The following is a 21,637-nucleotide window of genomic DNA, read 5'->3' as shown; positions in this document are numbered from 1 at the left end:
AGGGGGTTCGGATGATAACACTGAAGGTGGACTTTTTAGGCATAGATGCATGCTTGGATAGCGGTCTATGTACTTTGTCGTAATGCCCAATTAAATCTCACAATACTCATCATAATATGTATGTGCATGGTCATGCCCTCTTTATTTGTCAATTGCCCAACTCGTAATTTGTTCACCCAACATGCTTGTTTATCTTATGGGAGAGACACCTCTAGTGAACTGTGGACCCCGGTCCAATTCTTTATACTCGAAATACAATCTACTCGCAATACTTGTTTTACTTGTTTTCTGCAAACAATCATCATCCACACTATACATCTAATCCTTTGTTACAGCAAGCCGGTGAGATTGACAACCTCACTCGTTTCGTTGGGGCAAAGTACTTTGGTTGTGTTGTGCAGGTTCCACGTTGGCGCCGGAATCTCCGGTGTTGCGCCGCACTACATCCCGCCGCCATCAACCTTCAACGTGCTTCTTGGCTCCTACTGGTTCGATAAACCTTGGTTTCATGCCGAGGAAAACTTGCCGCCGTACGCATCACACCTTCCTCTTGGGGTTCCCAACGGACGCGTGTTGTACGCGTATCAAGCTCTTTTTCGGCGCCGTTGCCGGGGAGATCAAGACACGCCTGCAAGGGGAGTCTCCACTTCCCAATCTCTTTACTTTGTTTTTGTCTTGCTTAGTTTTATTTACTACTTTGTTTGCTGCACTAAATCAAAATACAAAAAAATTAGTTGTTAGTTTTACTTTATTTGCTATGTTGTTTACTATATCAAAAACACAAAAAAAGTAGTTATTTGCATTTACTTTACTTGATTCATCATGTTTCCTTTTAATTTTACCACAAAAGACATACCGGTAGGACGTGGGTCTATAGTTGGGAGAAATAATATAGAAGAATTCTTCAACCATGTTAGTACCATTGACGATTTTGAGGATAGACACTTGGTAGACCTTGCACCTACTTATGAAATTGCTGCTGCTGCTTTAGTTCGCATGTTGGAAACTAAATTTGTTAATCTCAATCCTATAATCCAACACATGTTCCTTACACTTGGTGATATGGAAGAGGGGGAAAAGAAATATTTTGTTTTAGAAACCCTTCTTAGAGAATTTGGTGGTCTAGCAAGAGAAGCTAGAAAGTTTTTGCTAAATTTAATATGCTTGGTTCTCATACTAATTTTGTTAGTCTCCTTGAAAAGATGGACATGGATAGAATAAGATACACTAATAATATTGATGATGGAGGGGAGATCAAAGCACCAATACCATGTAAACTCCTAGCTATGAATGATGCACTAGAAAATAACTATGCTTGGCTTGTTCCCGAAAATTTGTTTGATGAGAGTAGCAAGCCCAAGACTAATGAAAAGGGAGACGCTGAAACTTATGTATCCAATATACTATGCTTGGTTGAGGAAACTCCATACCCCGCTGAAGATGCACCACCCTCCGATAATACTTGATACACACTTTCTGCGCCTAGCTGAAAGTAGTTAAAGAAAAACGCTTATGGGAGACAACCCATGTTTTTACTACAGTACTTTGTTTTTATTTTGTATCTTGGAAGTTGTTTACTACTGTAGCAACCTCTCCTTATCTTAGTTTTGTGTTTTGTTGTGCCAAGTAAAGTCGTTGATAGAAAAGTTCATACTAGATTTGGATTACTGCGCAGTTTCAGATTTCTTTGCTGTCACGAATTCCGACCTTCCTCCCTGTAGATAGCTTAGAAAAATATGCCAATTTACGTGCGTGATCCTCAGATATGTACGCAACTTTCATTCAATTTGAGCATTTTCATTTGAGCAAGTCTGGTGCCATTTTAAAATTCGTCTTTACGAACTGTTCTGTTTTGACAGATTCTGCCTTTTATTTCGCATTGCCTCTTTTGCTATGTTGGATGAATTTCTTTGATCCATTAATGTCCAGTAGCTTTATGCAATGTCCAGAAGGCCTTGTTCATTTCGTCCCTACCCGGCCGGGTTTGGGTCGAAATCCCCGCGACTTAGCCGGGATCAGGCCCGCGGTGGTTTAATCCCGGTGCTCTTTTAAAACTCGTTCGGTTAAACCCGCCAGGGATTCGACCCCGTCCTATTACCCCCCAATCCCCTTCATTTCGCCGGGAAATAGATACACGCCCCTTATCCCGTGGAACACATCCCGAATCGGTACGAGTCTATCTCGTCGCTCTTTCGTCCCTCCCTATCTCTCTCCCGCGATCTGGAAAAGCGGCGACATGGCGGGGCGGGCTGACTGAACGACGGCGACGCGGCGGCAGGGGCTGACTGACCGACGGCGATGTGGCGGCAGGGGTTGACTGACCGACGGCGGTGGCGAATCCCGTTGAGCAGATCAAGGACGCGTGCTCCTTCCTCTCCAATCAGCGGCGACGGCGGCTTGGAGTGGCAAGGGACCTGCAGATGCGGGGGAGGACGATGTCCTTCTTCAGCGGAGCGGCGACGGCGAGGAGCAGCAAGGGACCTGCAGATGTGGGGATGGACAACGGCGTGGATGAAGCTCCTGGCTCGAGAGGGGCGGCGGTGAGAAGGACCTGGCATAGATCGCCATGATTCGGGATTAACCGAATGGGCATTTAGCATCAAGGATTAGAAGGAAATACGGGAGAGAATTTGTGGGGATTGAGGTGACATGAGGGGATCACCCAAATCCACGAGTGGTTTGTTCCACGTGGGGATATGGTCCCCATGAACCGAACGAGGCCGAAGTGTTAAGAATAATTATGTCACCTCTGAACATGTTAATTTTTATTGTGCACTAACCCTCTAATGAGTTGTTCTAAGTTTGGTGTGGAGGAAGTTTTCAAGGATCAAGAGAGGAGTATGATGCAATATGATCAAGGAGAGTGAAAGCTCTAAGCTTGGGGATGGCCCGGTGGTTCACCCCTGCATATTCTAAGAAGACTCAAGCGTCTAAGCTTGGGGATGCCCAAGGCATCCCCTTCTTCATCGACAACATTATCAGGTTCCTCCCCTGAAACTATATTTTTATTCCATCACATCTTATGTGCTTTGCTTGGAGCTCGGTTTGTTTTTGTTTTTTGTTTTGTTTGAATAAAATGGATCCTAGCATTCACTGTATGGGAGAGAGACACGCTCCGCTGTAGCATATGGACAAGTATGTCCTTAGGCTCTACTCATAGTATTCATGGCGAAGTTTCTTCTTCGTTAAATTGCTATATGGTTGGAATTGGAAAATGATACATGTAGTAATTGCTATAATGTCTTGGATAATGTGATACTTGGCAATTGTTGTGCTCATGTTTAAGCTCTTGCATCATATGCTTTGCACCCATTAATGAAGAAATACATAGAGCATGCTAAAATTTGGTTTGCATATTTGGTCTCTCTAAGGTCTAGATAATTTCTAGTATTGAGTTTGAACAACAAGGAAGACGGTGTAGAATCTTATAATGTTTACAATATGTCTTTTATGTGAGTTTTGCTGCGCCGTTCATCCTTGTGTTTGTTTCAAATAACCTTGCTAGCCTAAACCTTGTATCGAGAGGGAATACTTCTCATGCATCCAAAATCCTTGAGCCAACCACTATGCCATTTGTGTCCACCATACCTACCTACTACATGGTATTTCTCCGCCATTCCAAAGTAAATTGCTTGAGTGCTACCTTTAAAATTCCATCATTTACCTTTGCAATATATAGCTCATGGGACAAATAGCTTAAAAGCTATTGTGGTATTGAATATGTACTTATGCACTTTATCTCTTATTAATTTGCTTGTTGTGCGATAACCATGTACCTGGGGACGCCATCAACTATTCTTTGTTGAATATCATGTGAGTTGCTATGCATGTTCGTCTTGTCTGAAGTAAGAGAGATCTACCACCTTATGGTTAAGCATGCATATTGTTAGAGAAGAACATTGGGCCGCTAACTAAAGCCATGATTCATGGTGGAAGTTTCAGTTTTGGACATATATCCTCAATCTCATATGAGAAAATTATTAATTGTTGTTACATGCTTATGCATAAAAGAGGAGTCCATTATCTGTTGTCTATGTTGTCCCGGTATGGATGTCTAAGTTGAGAATAATCAATAGCGAGAAATCCAATGCGAGCTTTCTCCTTAGACCTTTGTACATGCGGCATAGAGGTACTCCATTGTGACACTTGGTTAAAACATGTGTATTGCGATGATCCGGTAGTCCAAGCTAATTAGGACAAGGTGCGGGCACTATTAGTATACTATGCATGAGGCTTGCAACTTGTAAGATATAATTTACATGATACATATGCTTTATTACTACCGTTGACAAAATTGTTTCATGTTTTCAAAATCAAAGCTCTAGCACAAATATAGCAATCGATGCTTTTCCTCTATGGAGGACCATTCTTTTACTTTCATTGTTGAGTCAGTTCACCTATTTCTCTCCACCTCAAGAAGCAAACACTTGTGTGAACTGTGCATTGATTCCTACATATTTGCATATTGCACTTATTATATTACTCTATGTTGACAATTATCCATGAGATATACATGTTACAAGTTGAAAGCAACCGCTGAAACTTAATCTTCCTTTGTGTTGCTTCAATGCCTTTACTTTGAATTATTGCTTTATGAGTTAACTCTTATGCAAGACTTATTGATGCTTGTCTTGAAGTGCTATTCATGAAAAGTCTTTGCTATATGATTCACTTGTTTACTCATGTCATATACATTGTTTTGATCGCTGCATTCACTACATATGCTTTACAAATAGTATGATCAAGGTTATGATGGCATGTCACTCCAGAAATTATCTTTGTTATCGTTTTACCCGCTCGGGACGAGCGGAACTAAGCTTGGGGATGCCGATACGTCTCCGACGTATCGATAATTTCTTATGTTCCATGCCACATTATTGATGATATCTACATGTTTTATGCACACTTTATGTCATATTCGTGCATTTTCTGGAACTAACCTATTAACAAGATGCCGAAGTACCGATTGTCTGTTTTCTGCTGTTTTTGGTTTCGGAAATCCTAGTAACGAAATATTCTCGGAATTGGACGAAATCAACGCCCGTGGTCCTATTTTGCCACGAAGCTTCCGGAAGACCGAAGAGGAGACGAAGTGGGGCCACGAGGTGGCGACACCATAGGGCGGCGCGGCCCAAGCCCCGGCCGCGCCGACCTAGGGTGTGGGCCCCTCGTGCCGCCTCCGACCTGCCCTTCCGCCTACTTATAGCCTCCGTCGCGAAACCCCCGCACCGAGAGTCACGATACGGAAAACCTTACTGAGACGCCGCCGCCGCCAATCCCATCTTGGGGGATTCAGGAGATCGCCTCCGGCACCCTGCCGGAGAGGGGATTCATCTCCCGGAGGACTCTACGCCGCCATGGTCGCCTCCGGAGTGATGTGTGAGTAGTCTACCCCTGGACTATGGGTCCATAGCTGTAGCTAGATGGTTGTCTTCTCCCCATTGTGCTTCATTGTCGGGTCTTGTGAGCTGCCTAACATGATCAAGATCATCTATCTGTAATTCTATATGTTGCGTTTGTTGGGATCCGATGAATAGAGAATACTTATTATGTTGATTATCAAAGTTATGTCTATGTGTTGTTTATGATCTTGCATGCTCTCCGTTACTAGTAGATGCTCTGGCCAAGTAGATGCTTGTAACTCCAAGAGGGAGTATTTATGCTCGATAGTGGGTTCATGTCTCCGTGAATCTGGGGAAGTGACAAAAATCTCTAAGATTATGGATGTGCTGTTGCCACTAGGGATAAAACATTGGTGCTATGTTCAAGGATGTAGTTACTGATTACATTACGCGCAATACTTAATGCAATTGTCTGTTGTTAGCAACTTAATACTGGAGGGGTTCGGATGATAACCTCGAAGGTGGACTTTTTAGGCATAGATGCATGCCGGATAGCGTTCTATGTACTTTGTCGTAATGCCCAATTAAATCTCACAATACTCATCATAATATGTATGTGCATGGTCATGCCCTCTTTATTTGTCAATTGCCCAACTGTAATTTGTTCACCCAACATGCTGTTTATCTTATGGGAGAGACACCTCTAGTGAACTGTGGACCCCGATCCAATTCTTTATACTGAAATACAATCTATCGCAATACTGTTTTACTGTTTTCTCGCAAACAATCATCATCCACACTATACATCTAATCCTTTGTTACACCAAGCCGATGAGATTGACAACCTCACTCGTTTCGTTGGGGCAAAGTACTTTGTTTGTGTTGTGCGGGTTCCACGTTGGCGCCGGAATCTCTGGTGTTGCGCCGCACTACATCCCGCCGCCATCAACCTTCAACGTGCTTCTTGGCTCCTACTGGTTCGATAAACCTTGGTTTCATACTGAGGGAAAACTTGCCGCTGTACGCATCACACCTTCCTCTTGGGGTTCCCAACGGACGCGTGCTGTACGCGTATCAGCCTCCCAGGGTTAACCTGAAGCACAATCGAGAGGGTGGACACTACCGGATGTATCGGAACTACTTCCACCCCACCAAGCCGGTCTTCATGGATGCCCTTTTTCGAAGGCTCTATCGGATGTCAAGATACTTGTTCTTGACTATTCTACGCGGCGTGAAAGACTATGACCCCTACTTCGGATGCATGCCCGATGCCACTGGTAAGCTAGGATTTAGCTTTTATCAGAAGTGTTCCGTAACTATTTGTATGCTTGCCTATGGAGTGGTTGGTGATCTCAATGATGTGTACCTGCGAATGAGCTAGACTATCTACCTTGAGGCGATGTACAAGTTCTGTCGAGCTGTGATTGTGGTGGTGTCCGATGATCTTTGCTTGAGAGAGCCAACTGTTGCCGGCACTGAGCTCCGTGAAAGCCACATATCCGCTCATCTCCAAGCGAATATTATTGAGCAGAAGTGGACATTAGCAGCATGAGGAGAATAAAGACTAGTCATCACATGAATTTTATTTGCATGTGAACGTTGTTGTTTATTTGTTTATTTGGATGTAGCAAGGAACTTATATTATTTTATTGCAACATTATTATTCTCTATACCTATGTGTTATTTGAGTTTAAATATGGCGAGAAATAAACTTAGTTTATAGGCCGGGCCAAAATGCATCGGACCGCTAGGCTACCCGACCCAAATGGACAAACGTGACCAAACGGTCATTTTAGTGTTCGTGGCTTAACTCAAAGAGACTAAAAGAAACACTTTTCGTGTCTAAAATGGATCAGGTGGGTGGAGATGCCCTTAGGCCTTCAAGGTCTTCCAATCACTTGTTGTATGTATTTCTTTGGCTTAGGCCGACATGCTTACTCCCATAGTCCCATTTAAAAATTACAGGACTTGAGAGCCGAGACAGTTATTTGTCCACAAAATATGGAGCAAATGAGGCCCCTTTCTGGAAATTGGTATGGCACTGCTGGTGCACTGATAAATGATAATCATGATCTCACTGCTACTGGTAACTAACCATACAGTATATCGGAACTCAACTACCTTTTCTTTTGTTTGCAGTAAGGAACTCAACTACCTATGATCTACTACAATCTTGTGTACAATCAGTCAGCAATCTTGTGACTAGGCGATCAAAAATACAATCTTGTAACCAGAAATGTACTACATCAAAGTAGTGTGGTGGGATCTCGCCAAGAACCGGGAGGCCCTTCGAGCCGAATGTAATCATACATGTCCCCGAAGAACTCGCTGAAGGCCCTGACCTGCGTGATGCTGATCGTGTTCTCCCCTTCCATGAGCAGGTACCCTTTGATGGGAAACTCGAAGCTCCACCAGGTGTCGTGGTCGCCGTGCCGCGCGATGGCGTTGCCGTCGCCGAACTCGGGCGTGTTGAACACTCCCTCGGACCCCTTCCTCGTCGCCTCGTTCACCTGCACCTGCAGCCTGGACATTTGCGCCGCCGCCAGGGCGACACGCAGCGTGTAGGTGCCGTCGGCGACCACGCGGCCCAAGTTGAACCGGATCCGGCGCGTCGTTGGCGCGTTGGTCAGGCCGGCGCCGCCGCCCACATTCCTCGTGACGTGCGCGAAGAACCAGTCATTGGAGTAGTTGCTCACGCCGATGGTGAAGACGGGGTCGGCTCTGGGGTACAGGTCGGCGTACCTATCCCACAGTCCATACTGCCGGTACTTGTTGTCTCTTGTGAGGAAGAGCTTGCTGAGATACTTGGGGTTGGGGTCCGGGATGAAGAACTCGGCGGCGCTCCGGTCGGGAACGCCGATCTCCCAGAGCGTCGGGCCCGATCGCGGCGGCTCGAACACGAGGTCGCCGAGGCTGACAGCGCCGCCGGCCGACACGGTCACCGAAGCGGCGTACATATAGTCGCCGAGAATCCCGGGTACCCAGGCGTAGAGGTTGTATTCCCCCGCGAGGACATTGCAGATGGCAAAGCTGCCGCAGGTCGCCGAAGCCCTCGTCCAGAACTGGTAGCCTTTGCTCTCGGTCGCCCAGGAGCCGGGTGCCCCAGGCGCGGCGAGGCCGACGTAGGCAAGTCGGGCGGGCATGTCGACGCGGCTCATGTACTTGTCTCTGACCAGTAATCTGCCGGTGACGGAGCCCCTCTCGGGGGCTTTTTGGAAGTCCGGCGACTCCAGGAAGGTGTAGGGCCACTTTCTCGCCTCGGCCTCCGCCTGCGCCTTGGCGTCCTCCCACAGCGCCTGGAAGCTTCCCCTGCTCGGATTGGAGTTGAGGTAGATGAACACCGGGCCCATCACCTTCTTCCAGTGCTCGCCCTCGTCGATCTTGGCCACGATATCGTTCCCGACGTAATGTGTTCCAAGAAACATCTGCCAAAGCAAGAGTTTCACAGAAAACAGAACCGTTCATATTTTTGTAACTAAAACTGGATCGAATTGACTATGCCATCATCTTTGCATTTGCAGGATTGTGTGCTCACCGTGAGGGAGGTTGGGCCGACGTGCGAGGTGAGCTCGCGCTTAAGCGGCCCGCCGCTCTTGAACTCGTTGCTCGGGGTGATGACCCAAAACCCCAGGGGGACGGGTCCGCCGCCGATCCAGCCATGAACCTTGTTATCCTTGTTGTCAAGCGAGTACTGGTACTTGTCGTCCACCTCCCCCCTGAACTGCGGCTCCGCGGGGTTGATCAGCAGCACGGCCTCCTTGTACGCCAGAGGCTTGCCACGGGGCGGGTCCCGATCCGCCGCCCTCGGCATGTACCTCTGGATCCTGTCCGACACCGCCATGTAGTTGAACCTCGCCGTGTTGAGCTTGAAGGCGAGCCGGGCCTCCGTGATGTTCAGCGCCGGCCAGCTGTTCGCGTGCTCAAAGATGGCGTAGCAGTAGAACCCGGAGTTGCCTCTCAGCATCACCAGCCTATATCATGAGCATGATCAAGATAAGTTAATGGATCCCCTGCAGGACTTCTGGTAAGAGAAGACAGTGAAGGAGTGATCAATCGGCGGTGTACCGCTTGTCGACGGTGAGCCGGACGCTGTTGAAACGCGATGGGTCGTAGGTGCTCCTGAAGGAGAGCTCCACTTGCTCTTCGCTTGAAGAAACCACCCTGAACTCTGTACTGTCCAGCCTGCACAAATTCAGATACGGTTAATTTTGCAACGGTTTACTTCTTCTTCAGGCACACTTCATTCACACATGCATGTATGATTATTAAGACTCAATTCATCAAACATATTCTTTGCCAACACATTTTCGAAAAAAATTCTTTGCCAACAGAACTGAAGAAATGATTTTTGTTCGGAGATTATCAGAAATGATTAACACAAAAAAAACCTTCTTTTTTTTTTTCAGAAATGTACGGCAACAACACTTTACAGTTCACAGTTATGTTCTTAATTAGTAGGATTACGCATCCTTTCATCAAAAATGGTGGTTCCAGCTAATTAACTGACCACCACGCAAGCATGCAGGTATGGTCGATCAGGTGAAGAAATTTTATAACATTGATATTGCACCCTGTAACTGTACGTGCTCTGAAATCGGCCAGTTAAACTAAGAGTAAAGAGTAACAGAAAGACTAAGTTAAATAACAGCACCGGTACGTGCATGGAGAGCACACGCAAAGATTAACAGACAGTTAGAACAGAAAGCAGGATGCACCCTTTGCAACTACGTACAAAAGGACCAGGAGCCTGCCCTGAACAGTGGGAGAGATTTACACCAGGACCAGGACTCATAGTTAAGATACTAAGATATGTAAATTATATCACTAGTTGTGACTAGAACTGACTAGTGAGACAGTAGTACTTACATGTCGATCCTGCCTCTTGGCTGACCGGACCCTGGAAAGTTCCAAAACACGTTCCAGTACCTGTAAATATGTATGTAAGCACCGCTCAGTTCATACCCACAACTATTTAGGCAAGAAGATCAGATATATGGCGATATCCAATGTACAAGATCCATCTAGCCGCCCCATATATGGCAGCAAGACTAACGTATATATGTATGTACATAAATGCATGCTTTACCCGCCGGAATTTTCGTCGCCGCTACCGAAGTGGAGGAGGTTGCGCTCGCCGGCGTAGCGGATGCCAGTGATCTGTCCCTGCGGCTTCGACACCGAAACCTGCACCACGCCGTTCTCCACCAGCACCTGCGCCGCCGTACATATTACAAACATGCGGCACAAAAAAAGTATACCATTTCTGAATTCTGACGAATAACTGATGTATAACGAAAAAAGTACTGTAACAAGGAGATGGACGCGATTATGTATGCATGCATGGACGAAGGAGAAGAAATAGCAGAGAAGCGTTGAAGGAGCGAACTCACCTGGTGTCGCTGTACGTGCAGTGTAACGCCGGCATTGTCGCGTGCTCCCGGCGCCGCCGGCAGCGGCACCATCTTTGCCGCCACCGGTTGCAGCAGAAGCAGCACCAGCGACGACGTGATGGCGGCGAGCTGGACTATCTGAACCGCCGCCATCGGCATCGAGATCGAGCACGACGCCGGTACGGTAGATTCAACCAGTTGCCGCACAGCAGCTGCATGGCTTCTATAGACGTGAGGTAGCTTCCGCCGTGCTGCCATTGCTAGCCTAGCTGTTGGATACGGAAACGATTCAAGGGAAGCAGGTAAATATAATTGGTCGGGTTCGTTGCGCGCGGCGATGGACTTTCCACTTCGTTTTATAAAGGCGCCGCCCCGGGCTTGACGCCGGTGTACGTATCGAGTTCGTTGCGCCGGCGGCCACGCAAAGAAAGCCCTCGCCCAAATGGAAACAAACACCGACTATATCTATATGCTATATATGTGCTGTGACCGCTCCAGACTGGGTAATCTTTTCGTGTAATTAACCTCCAAAAATGGATGCATGCTATATATTCTTACCTATATCTATATGCTATCTCGCAATTAATATAAATATCCTGCCTGTGTATATATCAACTTACCTATATCATGACTTGGAGATGAGACGAAAATTAATCGCCGCCATCAATTGATTATAGCAACTATTGATCCTATTTAAAATAGGAGGTTTTAATTGGATTTGGTTAACTCTTTCCAATATCTCAAACCCCTTCTCTCCGTTACATACACACTAGTACAAGATAATATTTTTGGAAGATTTTTTCATTGATGTAGGCAGATGTGTTTTGCCACATACCAGAATTGTTTTACGAGATTTCCATGTTCTAATGATTTATCTACTCGATTTCTCATAATGTGTATGATATGATAATGAGGTCGTATGTTCATTTACGGTGCTAATTTACGGTTAAGGTCAAACTTTCCTTTTAAATAATTCCTTTTAGATGACACCTCATCAACTTTCATAAAAAATCGAACTCCATCTCTTGGAGATCTCAACCTTTTCGAATTTTTCAAGTTCTGAAGATTTGCAAAACTATCAGAAATTTCAATTCTCAAACTTCAAAAAAAAAAAGAGGACTGTGAGGCAACGACCCCACATCAATTTATTATTCAAAACTCAACCAATCTTATATACAAACAGGAAAGATAGAGAAAAGAACATAAAAGAACAAATTCACTCCTTCCCACATTAGGATATCCTAAAGTTTTCAGTCAAAGTCAAAAAAAAAAAGATTGAGAAACTATGTAGAAAAAAATATGGCCATCCGGTAAAAATTAAAGTTCGAGAACCTATGTACAAATTAGGATGCCTATAGATGTTGATTTCACTGAACCGGTGCTAAAGGGGTGGGGGGGGCTTTAGCACCGGATGAGTTGCACCGGTTGCCCATCCGGTAAATATGGACATTTCAAACCGGTGCTAATGCCCCGTTTTCTACTAGTGAAATCAACATCGAAAATTTTAAATACACATAATATGAAAATATATTTCATGATGGTTAAAAAAATATTAATTTGAGATTATAAATGTTGACACTTTTTCTATATAGTTAGTCAAATTATAAAAAGTTTGACTTTAACCAAATATTATAGGCATTCTATTTTGGGATAGAGGGAGTATAGACACCACCAAAGAAGATCAGGGCACTAAGGCAGGGACCTAATCCATCACAGCAGACTATCATTGTGCTTTGCTTTAATGCGATATTGCAGTAGAGACATGTCATGCACAAACTTTCTCTTCCATCTAGTAAAGCAACACTTCACTTGTCTGGAGATTTTCAATTTCTAGTCAACCAAATATTCCAACAGGCCATGATAAGCACTTCCATGAAGGAAGGATGTGGAAAACTTTCCTTTGCATGCTCCAACACTAAATAAATGTCATCATATGGGTGCCACTCTATCTATAATAATTCCATATCCAAGCACTAAAATTGCACTCAAAGAAAAGGTGAATGCGGCCCTCATAAACCCTTAACTTCAAGGGCACAACTCACAAACATTGTCATCAGTATCTTTCCAATGCCGACGTTGTAGCAAGTCTCTAGTTTTTAGTCTATCTGACAGTAATAACAAAGCATGTTAAGAGATCGGTTCACATACGTGTGTATTTGTATCGTATGTGCCTTGTATTGTAATCCTGCCAAGTATATAAATAGAAGAGGTGGGGAGCACGTAGCTCTATCCACGAAACCCTAAACGTGTGTTTTAACTTGGTATCAGAGCCATCAGCCGCCACACGGGTCTCCCTTCTCCCGATCCGATCTCATCGCTGCCACCCTCTCCGATGGGCTCCTCTAGCGCAGCGATGCAGCTCTCCGTCATCGGCCTGGTCATCTCTCCGCCCGCGCTGCCGGCTGCTCCCACGGTTCCCACCATCGGAATCCGTCTCGACTGCAACAACTTCGCTCAGTGGCGTGCTCTCACGCTCACCAATCTCTCCGGGGCTTCGCTCCATGGTTACCTCGACGACACGGTGGCGGCGCCAGTCAAGACCACCACCGAGGGCACCGGCGACGCCGCTCGGCAGGTTGACAACACCGCGTATGGTACGTGGTGGACTCAGGACCAGAAGGTCCTGGGCGTGCTCCTCTCCTCCATGACTGAGGAGATCGTGAGCCAGCTCCTCGGCTGCAAGACGGCGGCCGCTGCTTGGACGGCAATCCAAGCCATGTTTTCCGCGCAGAGCCGCGCTGGAGTCAGGCATCTCCGTCGCCAAATCCAAGGGCTGCGGAAGGGCGATGCGACCGCAAGCGAGTATATGCACAAGGTGCAGGCTCTGGCTGACGCCATGGCCACCGCTGGGTCTCCTCTTTGCGATGATGAAATCATCGATTACATGCTCACTGGCCTCGGCTCCACTTTCAATCTGATCGCGGCATCCCTGAACATGATCACCAGGGTGGTGACCGCAGCCGAGTTTTATTCCATGGTCCTGAACTACGAGGGCCTGTAGCTGTCGCAGGCGGCTGAAACCGAGGAGTGGACCTCGTCCGCCAACGCTGCTGCTCGTGGTGGTGCTCCCTGGCAGCCCCACGCGCCCTCGCCTGCCTTCTCTGGCGGAGGCTCTCAGCCCGGTTACGGCGGGGGCAACAACGGCCGTCCGACTTACGGCGGTAACAGTGGAGGCGGCTATGGGTCGCCAGCGGGCGGTCACGCCCCCAGCCCTACGGACCGCCAGCGGGCGGCAACGGCAACGGTCGCCCAACCGGCGGCAATTACGGTGTTAACGGCGGCGGTGGCAACCGCGGCCAGAACGGAGGACGCCGGCGTCAGCGCCCGCAGTGTCAAATCTGCGGCTATTGGGGGCACAACGCCGATGATTGTCGGAACCGCTTCAACCCCGACTTTGTGCGCGGCAGCATCCAGCAGCGCACCGGCAACAACCAGCAGCGTGCCGGCAACTCGGCATCGACCAGCTCTCCGCCTTGGATGATGGACACCGGGGCGATGGATCATCTGACAAATGATCTTCAGCGTCTCCACATGCAGGAGCGCTATGGCGGGACGGATCAGGTTCAGGTGGCCAACGGTGCAGGTTTGTCTATTGCCCACATTGGTCACTCTTCTTTAGCCGGTTCTCAATTAAAACTGAATAATATCCTTCATGTCCCACATATTAGTCAGAATCTTCTCTCTGTTTATCGCCTTGTCTGCGACAATGATGTCTTTGTTGAATTTCACCGAAATTTTTTCTGTGTTAAGGACAAGGTCACCCGGAGAATTCTGCTTTACGTAGAAGTCATGGTGGACTCTACCCCGTTCCGTTTAGCCGTGCGTCTTCGCCATCCACTCATCGTGCTCTCCCGGTGCCAAGACTTCATCGTCTCAGTGGCATCAGCGTCTAGGTCATCCCACAAATAATGTAGTTCACACTATTGTTAAGAACCATGATTTATCCTGTACTTCCGCTAGTCCTCGTTTGGTTTGTGATGCTTGTTAGTGTGCCAAAAGTCATCAACTCTCATATACTTTGTCTCATCGTGTTACCACTATGCCTCTTGAGCTTATACACTCTGATGTTTGGGGTCCTGCTATTTCTTCTTCTGGTGGTTTTAAGTACTATGTTAGCTTTATTGATGACTACTCTCGTTTTTGCTGGATCTATCTTCTTAAACATAAATCTGATGTTGAGCGGGTGTTTTATGCTTTTCAAGCTCATGTTGAGCTCCTTTTGAACGCCAAAATTAAAGTTGTCCAATCCGATTGGGGCGGCGAATATCATAAACTCCATCAGTATTTTCAGCGCACAGGCGTCTCACACCGTGTCTCCTGCCCTCATACCTCCCAGCAAAACGGCGTTGCTGAACGCAAACACCTTCACTTGGTCGAGACAGGTCTTGCCTTGCTCGCCCACTCCTCTCTCCCCTTACGTTTCTGGGATGAGGCTTTCCTGACGGCTTGCTACTTGATTAATCGCATGCCTACACCCGTTCTTAACAAAGAGACACTGATACGTCTCCGACGTATCGATAATTTCTTATGTTCCATACCACATTATTGATGATATCTACATGTTTTATGCACACTTTATGTCATATTTATGCGTTTTCCGGAACTAACCTATTGACGAGATGCCGCAGTGCCAGTTCCTGTTTTCTGCTGTTTTTGGTTTCAGAAATCCTAGTAAGGAAATATTCTCGGAATTGGACGAAATCAACGCCCAGGTCCCTATTTTTCCCGGAACCTTCCAGAACACCCGAGAGCCGCCAGAGGGAAGCCCTGGGGGCCCCACACTACACCCTGGCGTGGCCAGAGGGGGGGCCGCGCCGCCCTATGGTGTGGTGGCCCCAGGCCCCCTCCGAGGCTGTCCTTCCGCCTATTTAAAGTCTCCGTCGCGAAAACCCTATCATGTTCGACGAAACCCACAGAAACCTTCCAGAGCCGCCGCCATCGCGAAGCCAAGATCTGGGGGACAGGAGTCTCTGTTCCGGCACGCCGCCGGGACGGGGAAGTTCCCCCGGAAGGCTCCTCCATCGACACCACCGCCATCTTCATCAACGCTGCTGTCTCCCATGAGGAGGGAGTAGTTCTCCATCGAGGCTCGGGGCTGTACCGGTAGCTATGTGGTTCATCTCTCTCCTATGTACTTCAATACAATAATCTGATGAGCTGCCTTACATGATTGAGATTCATATGATGATGCTTGTAATCTAGATGTCATTATGCTAGTCAAGTGAATTTTGCTTATGTGATCTCCGGAGACTCCTTGTCCCACGTGTGTAAAGGTGACAGTGTGTGCACCGTGTGGGTCTCTTAGGCTATATTTCACAGAATACTTATTCACTGTTATGAATGGCATAGTGAAGTGCTTATTTATATCTCTTTATGATTGCAATATGTTTTGTATCACAATTTATCTATGTGCTACTCTAGTGATGTTATTAAAGTAGTTTTATTCCTCCCGCACGGTGTAATGGTGACAGTGTGTGCATCCGTGTTAGTACTTGGCGTAGGATATGATTATGATCTCTTGTAGATTATGAAGTTAACTATTGCTATGATGGTATTGATGTGATCTATTCCTCCTACATAGTGTGAAGGTGACAGTGTGCATACTATGTTAGTACTTGGTTTAGTCGAATTGATCTTTCATGCACTCTAAGGTTATTTAAATATGAACATTGAATTGTGGAGCTTGTTAACTCCGGCATTGAGGGTTCGTGTAATCCTACGCAATGTGTTCATCATCCAACAAGAGTGTAGAGTATGCATTTATCTATTCTGTTATGTGATCAAAGTTGAGAGTGTCCACTAGTGAAAGTCTAATCCCTAGGCCTTGTTCCTAAATACTGCTATCGCTGCTTGTTTACTGTTTTACTGCGTTACTACTGTTGCGTTACTACTGCTTGTTTACTGTCCTGGGCAAAGCACTTTTCTGGTGCCGTTGCCACTGCTCATATATATTCATACCACCTGTATTTCACTATCTCTTCGCCGAACTAGTGCACCTATTAGGTGTGTTGGGGACACAAGAGACTTCTTGCTTTGTGGTCGCAGGGTTGCATGAGAGGGATATCTTTGACCTCTTCCTCCCTGAGTTCAATAAACCTTGGGTGATCCACTTAAGGGAAACTTGCTGCTGTTCTACAAACCTCTGCTCTTGGAGGCCCAACACTGTCTACAAGAATAGAAGCACCCGTAGACATCAGACACCACTTGTCCGCCTTCTCAAAATTCAGCCCAATTACGAGTTTCTCCGTATCTTTGGCTGCGCGTGTTGGCCGAGTCTTCGCAAGTATAATGCTCACAAACTCGAGTTTAGATCCAAGATGTGTGTTTTCTTGGGCTATAGTCCTATGCACAAGGGCTACAAGTGTCTTGATAAATCCACGTGTCGTATTTACATCTCCTGTGACGTCGTTTTTGATGAATCCGTGTTCCCGTATGCCACTCCCGGGGTTACGGTCGATATTCCCACTCTTCGTGAAGCTATTAATTTCCCTGTCACTGAACCGGCTACGAGTGATCATGTGCGTCAATATGACCTATCTTACCTGTCCACTAACCTGTCCTCTCCAGCTGTTGATCTTTCTGTGCAGAACCCCGCGGTGATCAACGTCCCTCTTCCGGCTGTGGGCGTGCATGTGCATGCCCCGGGAACAGCGCTCCACCCGGATGCTGCCACGTCGCCATCGTCTCACGGCGCGGATGCTGCCGTGTTGCCTCCGGGTTCCCCTGGTGCGGATGGGGCCATGCCTTCGGCGTGCACTCCCTCGTCGCCTGCATCGCCTGCGTGTGGCGCGCCCACGCCACCGACTTCAGCTCCATCGCCTGGCGGGCCGTCCGCTGAGCAGCTGGCTCCGGCGGCCTCACAGCCTGGCCATGGCATGGTTACTCGTCTGCGTGAAAATACTCGTCGTGAGAAGCACTACACCGACGGCACTGTGCGGTACGATACTCGTCGTCGTGCTCTCTTTGCAGCGTCGGTGTCTCATCATGATGCCCTTCGTGAACCGGCGTGGCGCGCCACAATGACGGATGAATTCAGTGCTCTCGCTCAGACGAAGACCTGGACTCTGGTTCCTCGACCACCTAGCACTAATATTGTTGGAAGCAAGTGGGTGTTCAAAACCAAGCATCGTCCAGATGGTTCAGTTGAGAAGCACAAAGCTCGCCTGGTTGCTCGCGGGTTCACTCAACAGCACGGCATTGACTATGGTGATACCTTTAGTCCTGTTGTCAAACCGGCCACCATTCACCTGGTTCTCTCTCTTGCTGTTTCTCGAGGCTGGACCCTTCGTCAGGTTGACGTCAGCAATGCTTTTCTCCATGGTTTTCTGACAGAAAATGTCTATATGCAGCAGCCCCTGGTTTTGAGGATGTTCGTTTTCCCTCTCATGTGTGCAAGTTGCAGCGTGCTATTTATGGTCTGAACCAGTCCCCCCGTGCTTGGTGTGCTCGCTTGAGTACTCGCCTTTTTCAGCTGGGGTTTCTTCCTTCCCGGGCTGATACATCCTTGTTCATCTTCAATCAGCGCGGTGTTCAAGTTTTCATGTTGGTCTATGTAGACGACATTGTCATTGCTGGTTCCACTACTGCTGTTGTGGAAGGTCTTGTTCGCTCTTTGTCTGCCACTTTTCCTATCAAGGATCTTGGAGTTCTGGAATATTTCCTTGGATTGGAAGCGTCGTACAATTCAGGGGGCATGACACTTATGCAGCGCAAGTATGCATTAGACTTGTTGCATTGGGTTAATATGGAGAATTGTAACCCCACTTCCACTCCGATGGTTCCCACTGAGCGGCTTGCTCGAGATACTGGTGCACTTCTTGGTCCAGAGGATTCTTTCAGATATCGCAGTGTGGTTGGCAGTCTACAGTATTTGACTCTCACACGTCGCTGTCAACAAGGTTTGCCAATTCTTGTCTCAACCCACTGAAGTGCATTGGGAGGCTGTAAAACGTATATATCCTTCGTTATGTCAAGGGAATATTGGATACAGGGCTTCGCATTAGGAGGTCACTGCAGCAGAGTGTTAGTATTTTTACTGATGCAAATTGGGCTGGAGATGTTGATGATCGACGCTCTACGAGTGGTTTTGCAGTGTTCGTGGGTCCGAACCTTATTTCATGGAGTTCGAAGAAGCAGCCCACGGTCTCCAGATCTAGCACTGAGGCAGAGTATAAGGCTCTTGCAAATGGAGCAGCCGAAGCTATGTGGGTTTGTTCGTTGCTTCGAGAACTTGGTGTTACCCAGCGGCAAGCTCCGATTTTATGGTGTGATAATTTGGGTGCTACCTACCTAACAGCGAATCCAGTCTTCCATGCTAGGACCAAGCACATTGAGATTGATTTTCATTTTGTGCGAGAGCAGGTGGCTGATGGCGCTCTGGTGGTAAGGTTTATCTCTTCTAATGATCAGTTGGCTGACATCTTCACTAAGCCAGCGACACGGCTGATGCTAGACCGATTTCGAACCAATCTAAACCTTGTATGTAGTAGTAGTTTAGATTGAGGGGGAGTGTTAAGAGATCGGTTCACATACGTGTGTATTTGTATCGTATGTGCCTTGTATCGTAATCCTGCCAAGTATATAAATAGAAGAGGTGGGGAGCATGTAGCTCTATCCACGGAACCCTAAACGTGTGTTTTAACTAAGCAAACACCTTAGACTTCATCATGCAACTCAATTTCCACAACCATTTTAACACATTTAGAACTTGATATGAGCATGAATATGAGCATAAAAACTCCCCGCAGAATATTTTCACCCTAGCAATAGTGTCATGTATCATTTTGATCAGACAGGGGGTTATCATGAACCATCTCTGTAATTTCCTCCAACTCCTGAAATGCTTGATTGGACAAAGGGCGATAAAATAGGCTCGCCAAGTCGTCTGTATGGAAAACATCAGACACCGAAAGACTATCACTGAGTACAAAATAAAACAATCTTGGATATCTGTTACATATCGGCTAGGAGGAACCATTTATCATCGAATTGTCAGTCCAAAAGAGTGATGTATCCCCACGACCATGCGACACTGATGCCACCCATCTGAAGTTATCAACTTGCTTTAGCACGTCCCTCCACCAAAAAGAACCACAAAAACATTTCCTCATGAGGAATTTTCCCTTGATAAGCAAAGCAAATCATACGTACACATGGGACATCTTTTTATTGTAGTACTTATGAAGAAACTTGATCAACAAAGTACCATTTTGTTTCTGAAAATTCACCACACCCAGACCACCTTTTAGCTTGGGTTTGCGGATCATTTCCCAAGCATCCAAGAACTCCTTAGGCTCTCCATCTTCATCTCGCTATAAACAATGTCTGAAAATTCTATCAATCTGATTTGTTGAACCTGTAGGAAGCAGCAAGGAAAACAGAAAATAAAGTTGCATAGAAGCTAAAATTGAAATAATCAGTTTCCGTTCCATCTGACGGACAAACATAAGTTGTTCTGCAATGGTAGGCTTTGTAGCCCCAAAGGCAGACAAAGGTATGTGAACAACATTTTACCCACCTGGCAACCACACTCCTCAGCCAGTCAGACACAAGATCACCAGTCACATTTATACGCACCATTTGCAACTTTTCATAATTTATGTTTAGACCCGTTGACAAAGAAAATTTCTTTAAGATCCATCAATTGTTCCTTATGAGCAATGTGTCATCTGGGTATTGGATAATAGGGAAATCCTCATCATTGGTTATAATTGGCAAATAGACAGAACCTTGCAACACCATTTCATTAACAGATGATCGAAGTAAGTCAGAAACGAAGAGGTAGAGGAGTACGTGGTGAAATTGGATCCCCTTGGCGAATCCCCTCTTACACTCAAATTGCTTTCTTAGAATACCTTTGAGCAGAATAGAAGAAGTGCCACTAGATTGAATAGCTTGAGCCCAACTTATACAGTTCATATTAAACCCCTTGAACCTCATGACCTGAATAATCGCCTCATGCTCAATGGTATCGGAGGCCTTCGCGAAATCAAGCTTTATAATTATGATTCGCTTTTTGGAAGCCTAACAAAGGTAGAGATATTCAAAAGACCACGCCAGACAATCTTGAATTATCTATTTCTAATAAATCCATATTGATTTTTGTGTATGCATGTTAAAATTTTATCTTGAAGACAATTGGAAGCCAATTTCTTTAGGAATTTCACACACACATTCATCCGAGAGATAGGACTGAAATCATTGACTTGAACTGAAACTTCTTTTTGCGGCACCAGTGTAATAAACGAGCCATTGATATTCTTTAACTAGATACTCTCATCATAAAATTCTAACGCAAGGCTATAAAATTCCTTTTGAATTATGGGCCAACATTTCTAAATAAAATATCGATTACAACCATCCAGCCCAGGCGCTCAATCCGTTGGCATAGCTTTGATCACATCGCCCATCTCCTTTATGCAAAATCCTAGTTAGCTAAAACTGCGTTAAATCGGTTCCGATTTTCCCATTCTATCATTGTATTCTATCCAAAGCATTCCTTCCATCAATTGATGATTAGTAACCTCATTGCCATCCACATCATGCATCAGTGCTTGATCCGTCTAATCATACAATGTTTTCTCCAATAATTGCATTCCTACAAAAGCAGCTCATCAAGGTGCAATTTCACAATTCTACTAAAATTAAACTCCACTCTAAATAAAGTTATTTGCTCCTCCAAAGTATCCAAGGACAGTATGACATTGTTGCAATTCTGAATAATCCCTTCAAGTCTAGATAAGATCAAATGCCACTTTTCAATGCATACCTCAACCTTTTTAATTTACCTGCTATAACTGCTGAACTATATTCCTTGTGTGAATCTACGTAGCCACACAATCATTAAAACTAGTCAAATCCACCAAATAATTATCAAACCGAAAGATCTTAGCTTTAGGTATATTG

At 46.1% G+C, this 21,637-nt stretch overlaps 1 protein-coding gene across 1 annotated transcript; it reads right to left on the bottom strand.

Moving 5' to 3' along the window:
- Positions 1–7,588: 7,588 nt before the first annotated feature.
- Positions 7,589–10,885, bottom strand: LOC124690400 (rhamnogalacturonate lyase B-like). Its single transcript, XM_047223789.1, has 6 exons — positions 10,733–10,885; positions 10,429–10,553; positions 10,209–10,268; positions 9,408–9,524; positions 8,878–9,313; positions 7,589–8,767 (listed from the first exon to the last, which is right to left on the bottom strand). The coding sequence occupies exons 1-6, from the start codon at positions 10,883–10,885 to the stop codon at positions 7,589–7,591; spliced, it is 2,070 nt and encodes a 689-aa protein (XP_047079745.1).
- Between the last annotated feature and the right edge of the window lie 10,752 nt (positions 10,886–21,637).

Source organism: Lolium rigidum, chromosome 2, assembly GCF_022539505.1.
Source record: "Lolium rigidum isolate FL_2022 chromosome 2, APGP_CSIRO_Lrig_0.1, whole genome shotgun sequence".
NCBI classification, from domain to species: domain Eukaryota; kingdom Viridiplantae; phylum Streptophyta; class Magnoliopsida; order Poales; family Poaceae; genus Lolium; species Lolium rigidum.
This window is presented reverse-complemented; position numbering and strand designations above follow the sequence as displayed.

Coding starts and splice junctions, on each gene's coding strand:
- LOC124690400 (XM_047223789.1), bottom strand. CDS start 10,885: ATGGCGGCGGTTCAGATAGTCCAGCTCGCCGCCATCACGTCGTCGCTG. Junction 10,554..10,732: donor TGCACGTACAGCGACACCAG/GTGAGTTCGCTC, acceptor ACGGCGGCGCAG/GTGCTGGTGGAGAACGGCGT. Junction 9,314..9,407: donor CGGCTCACCGTCGACAAGCG/GTACACCGCCGA, acceptor CTCATGATATAG/GCTGGTGATGCTGAGAGGCA.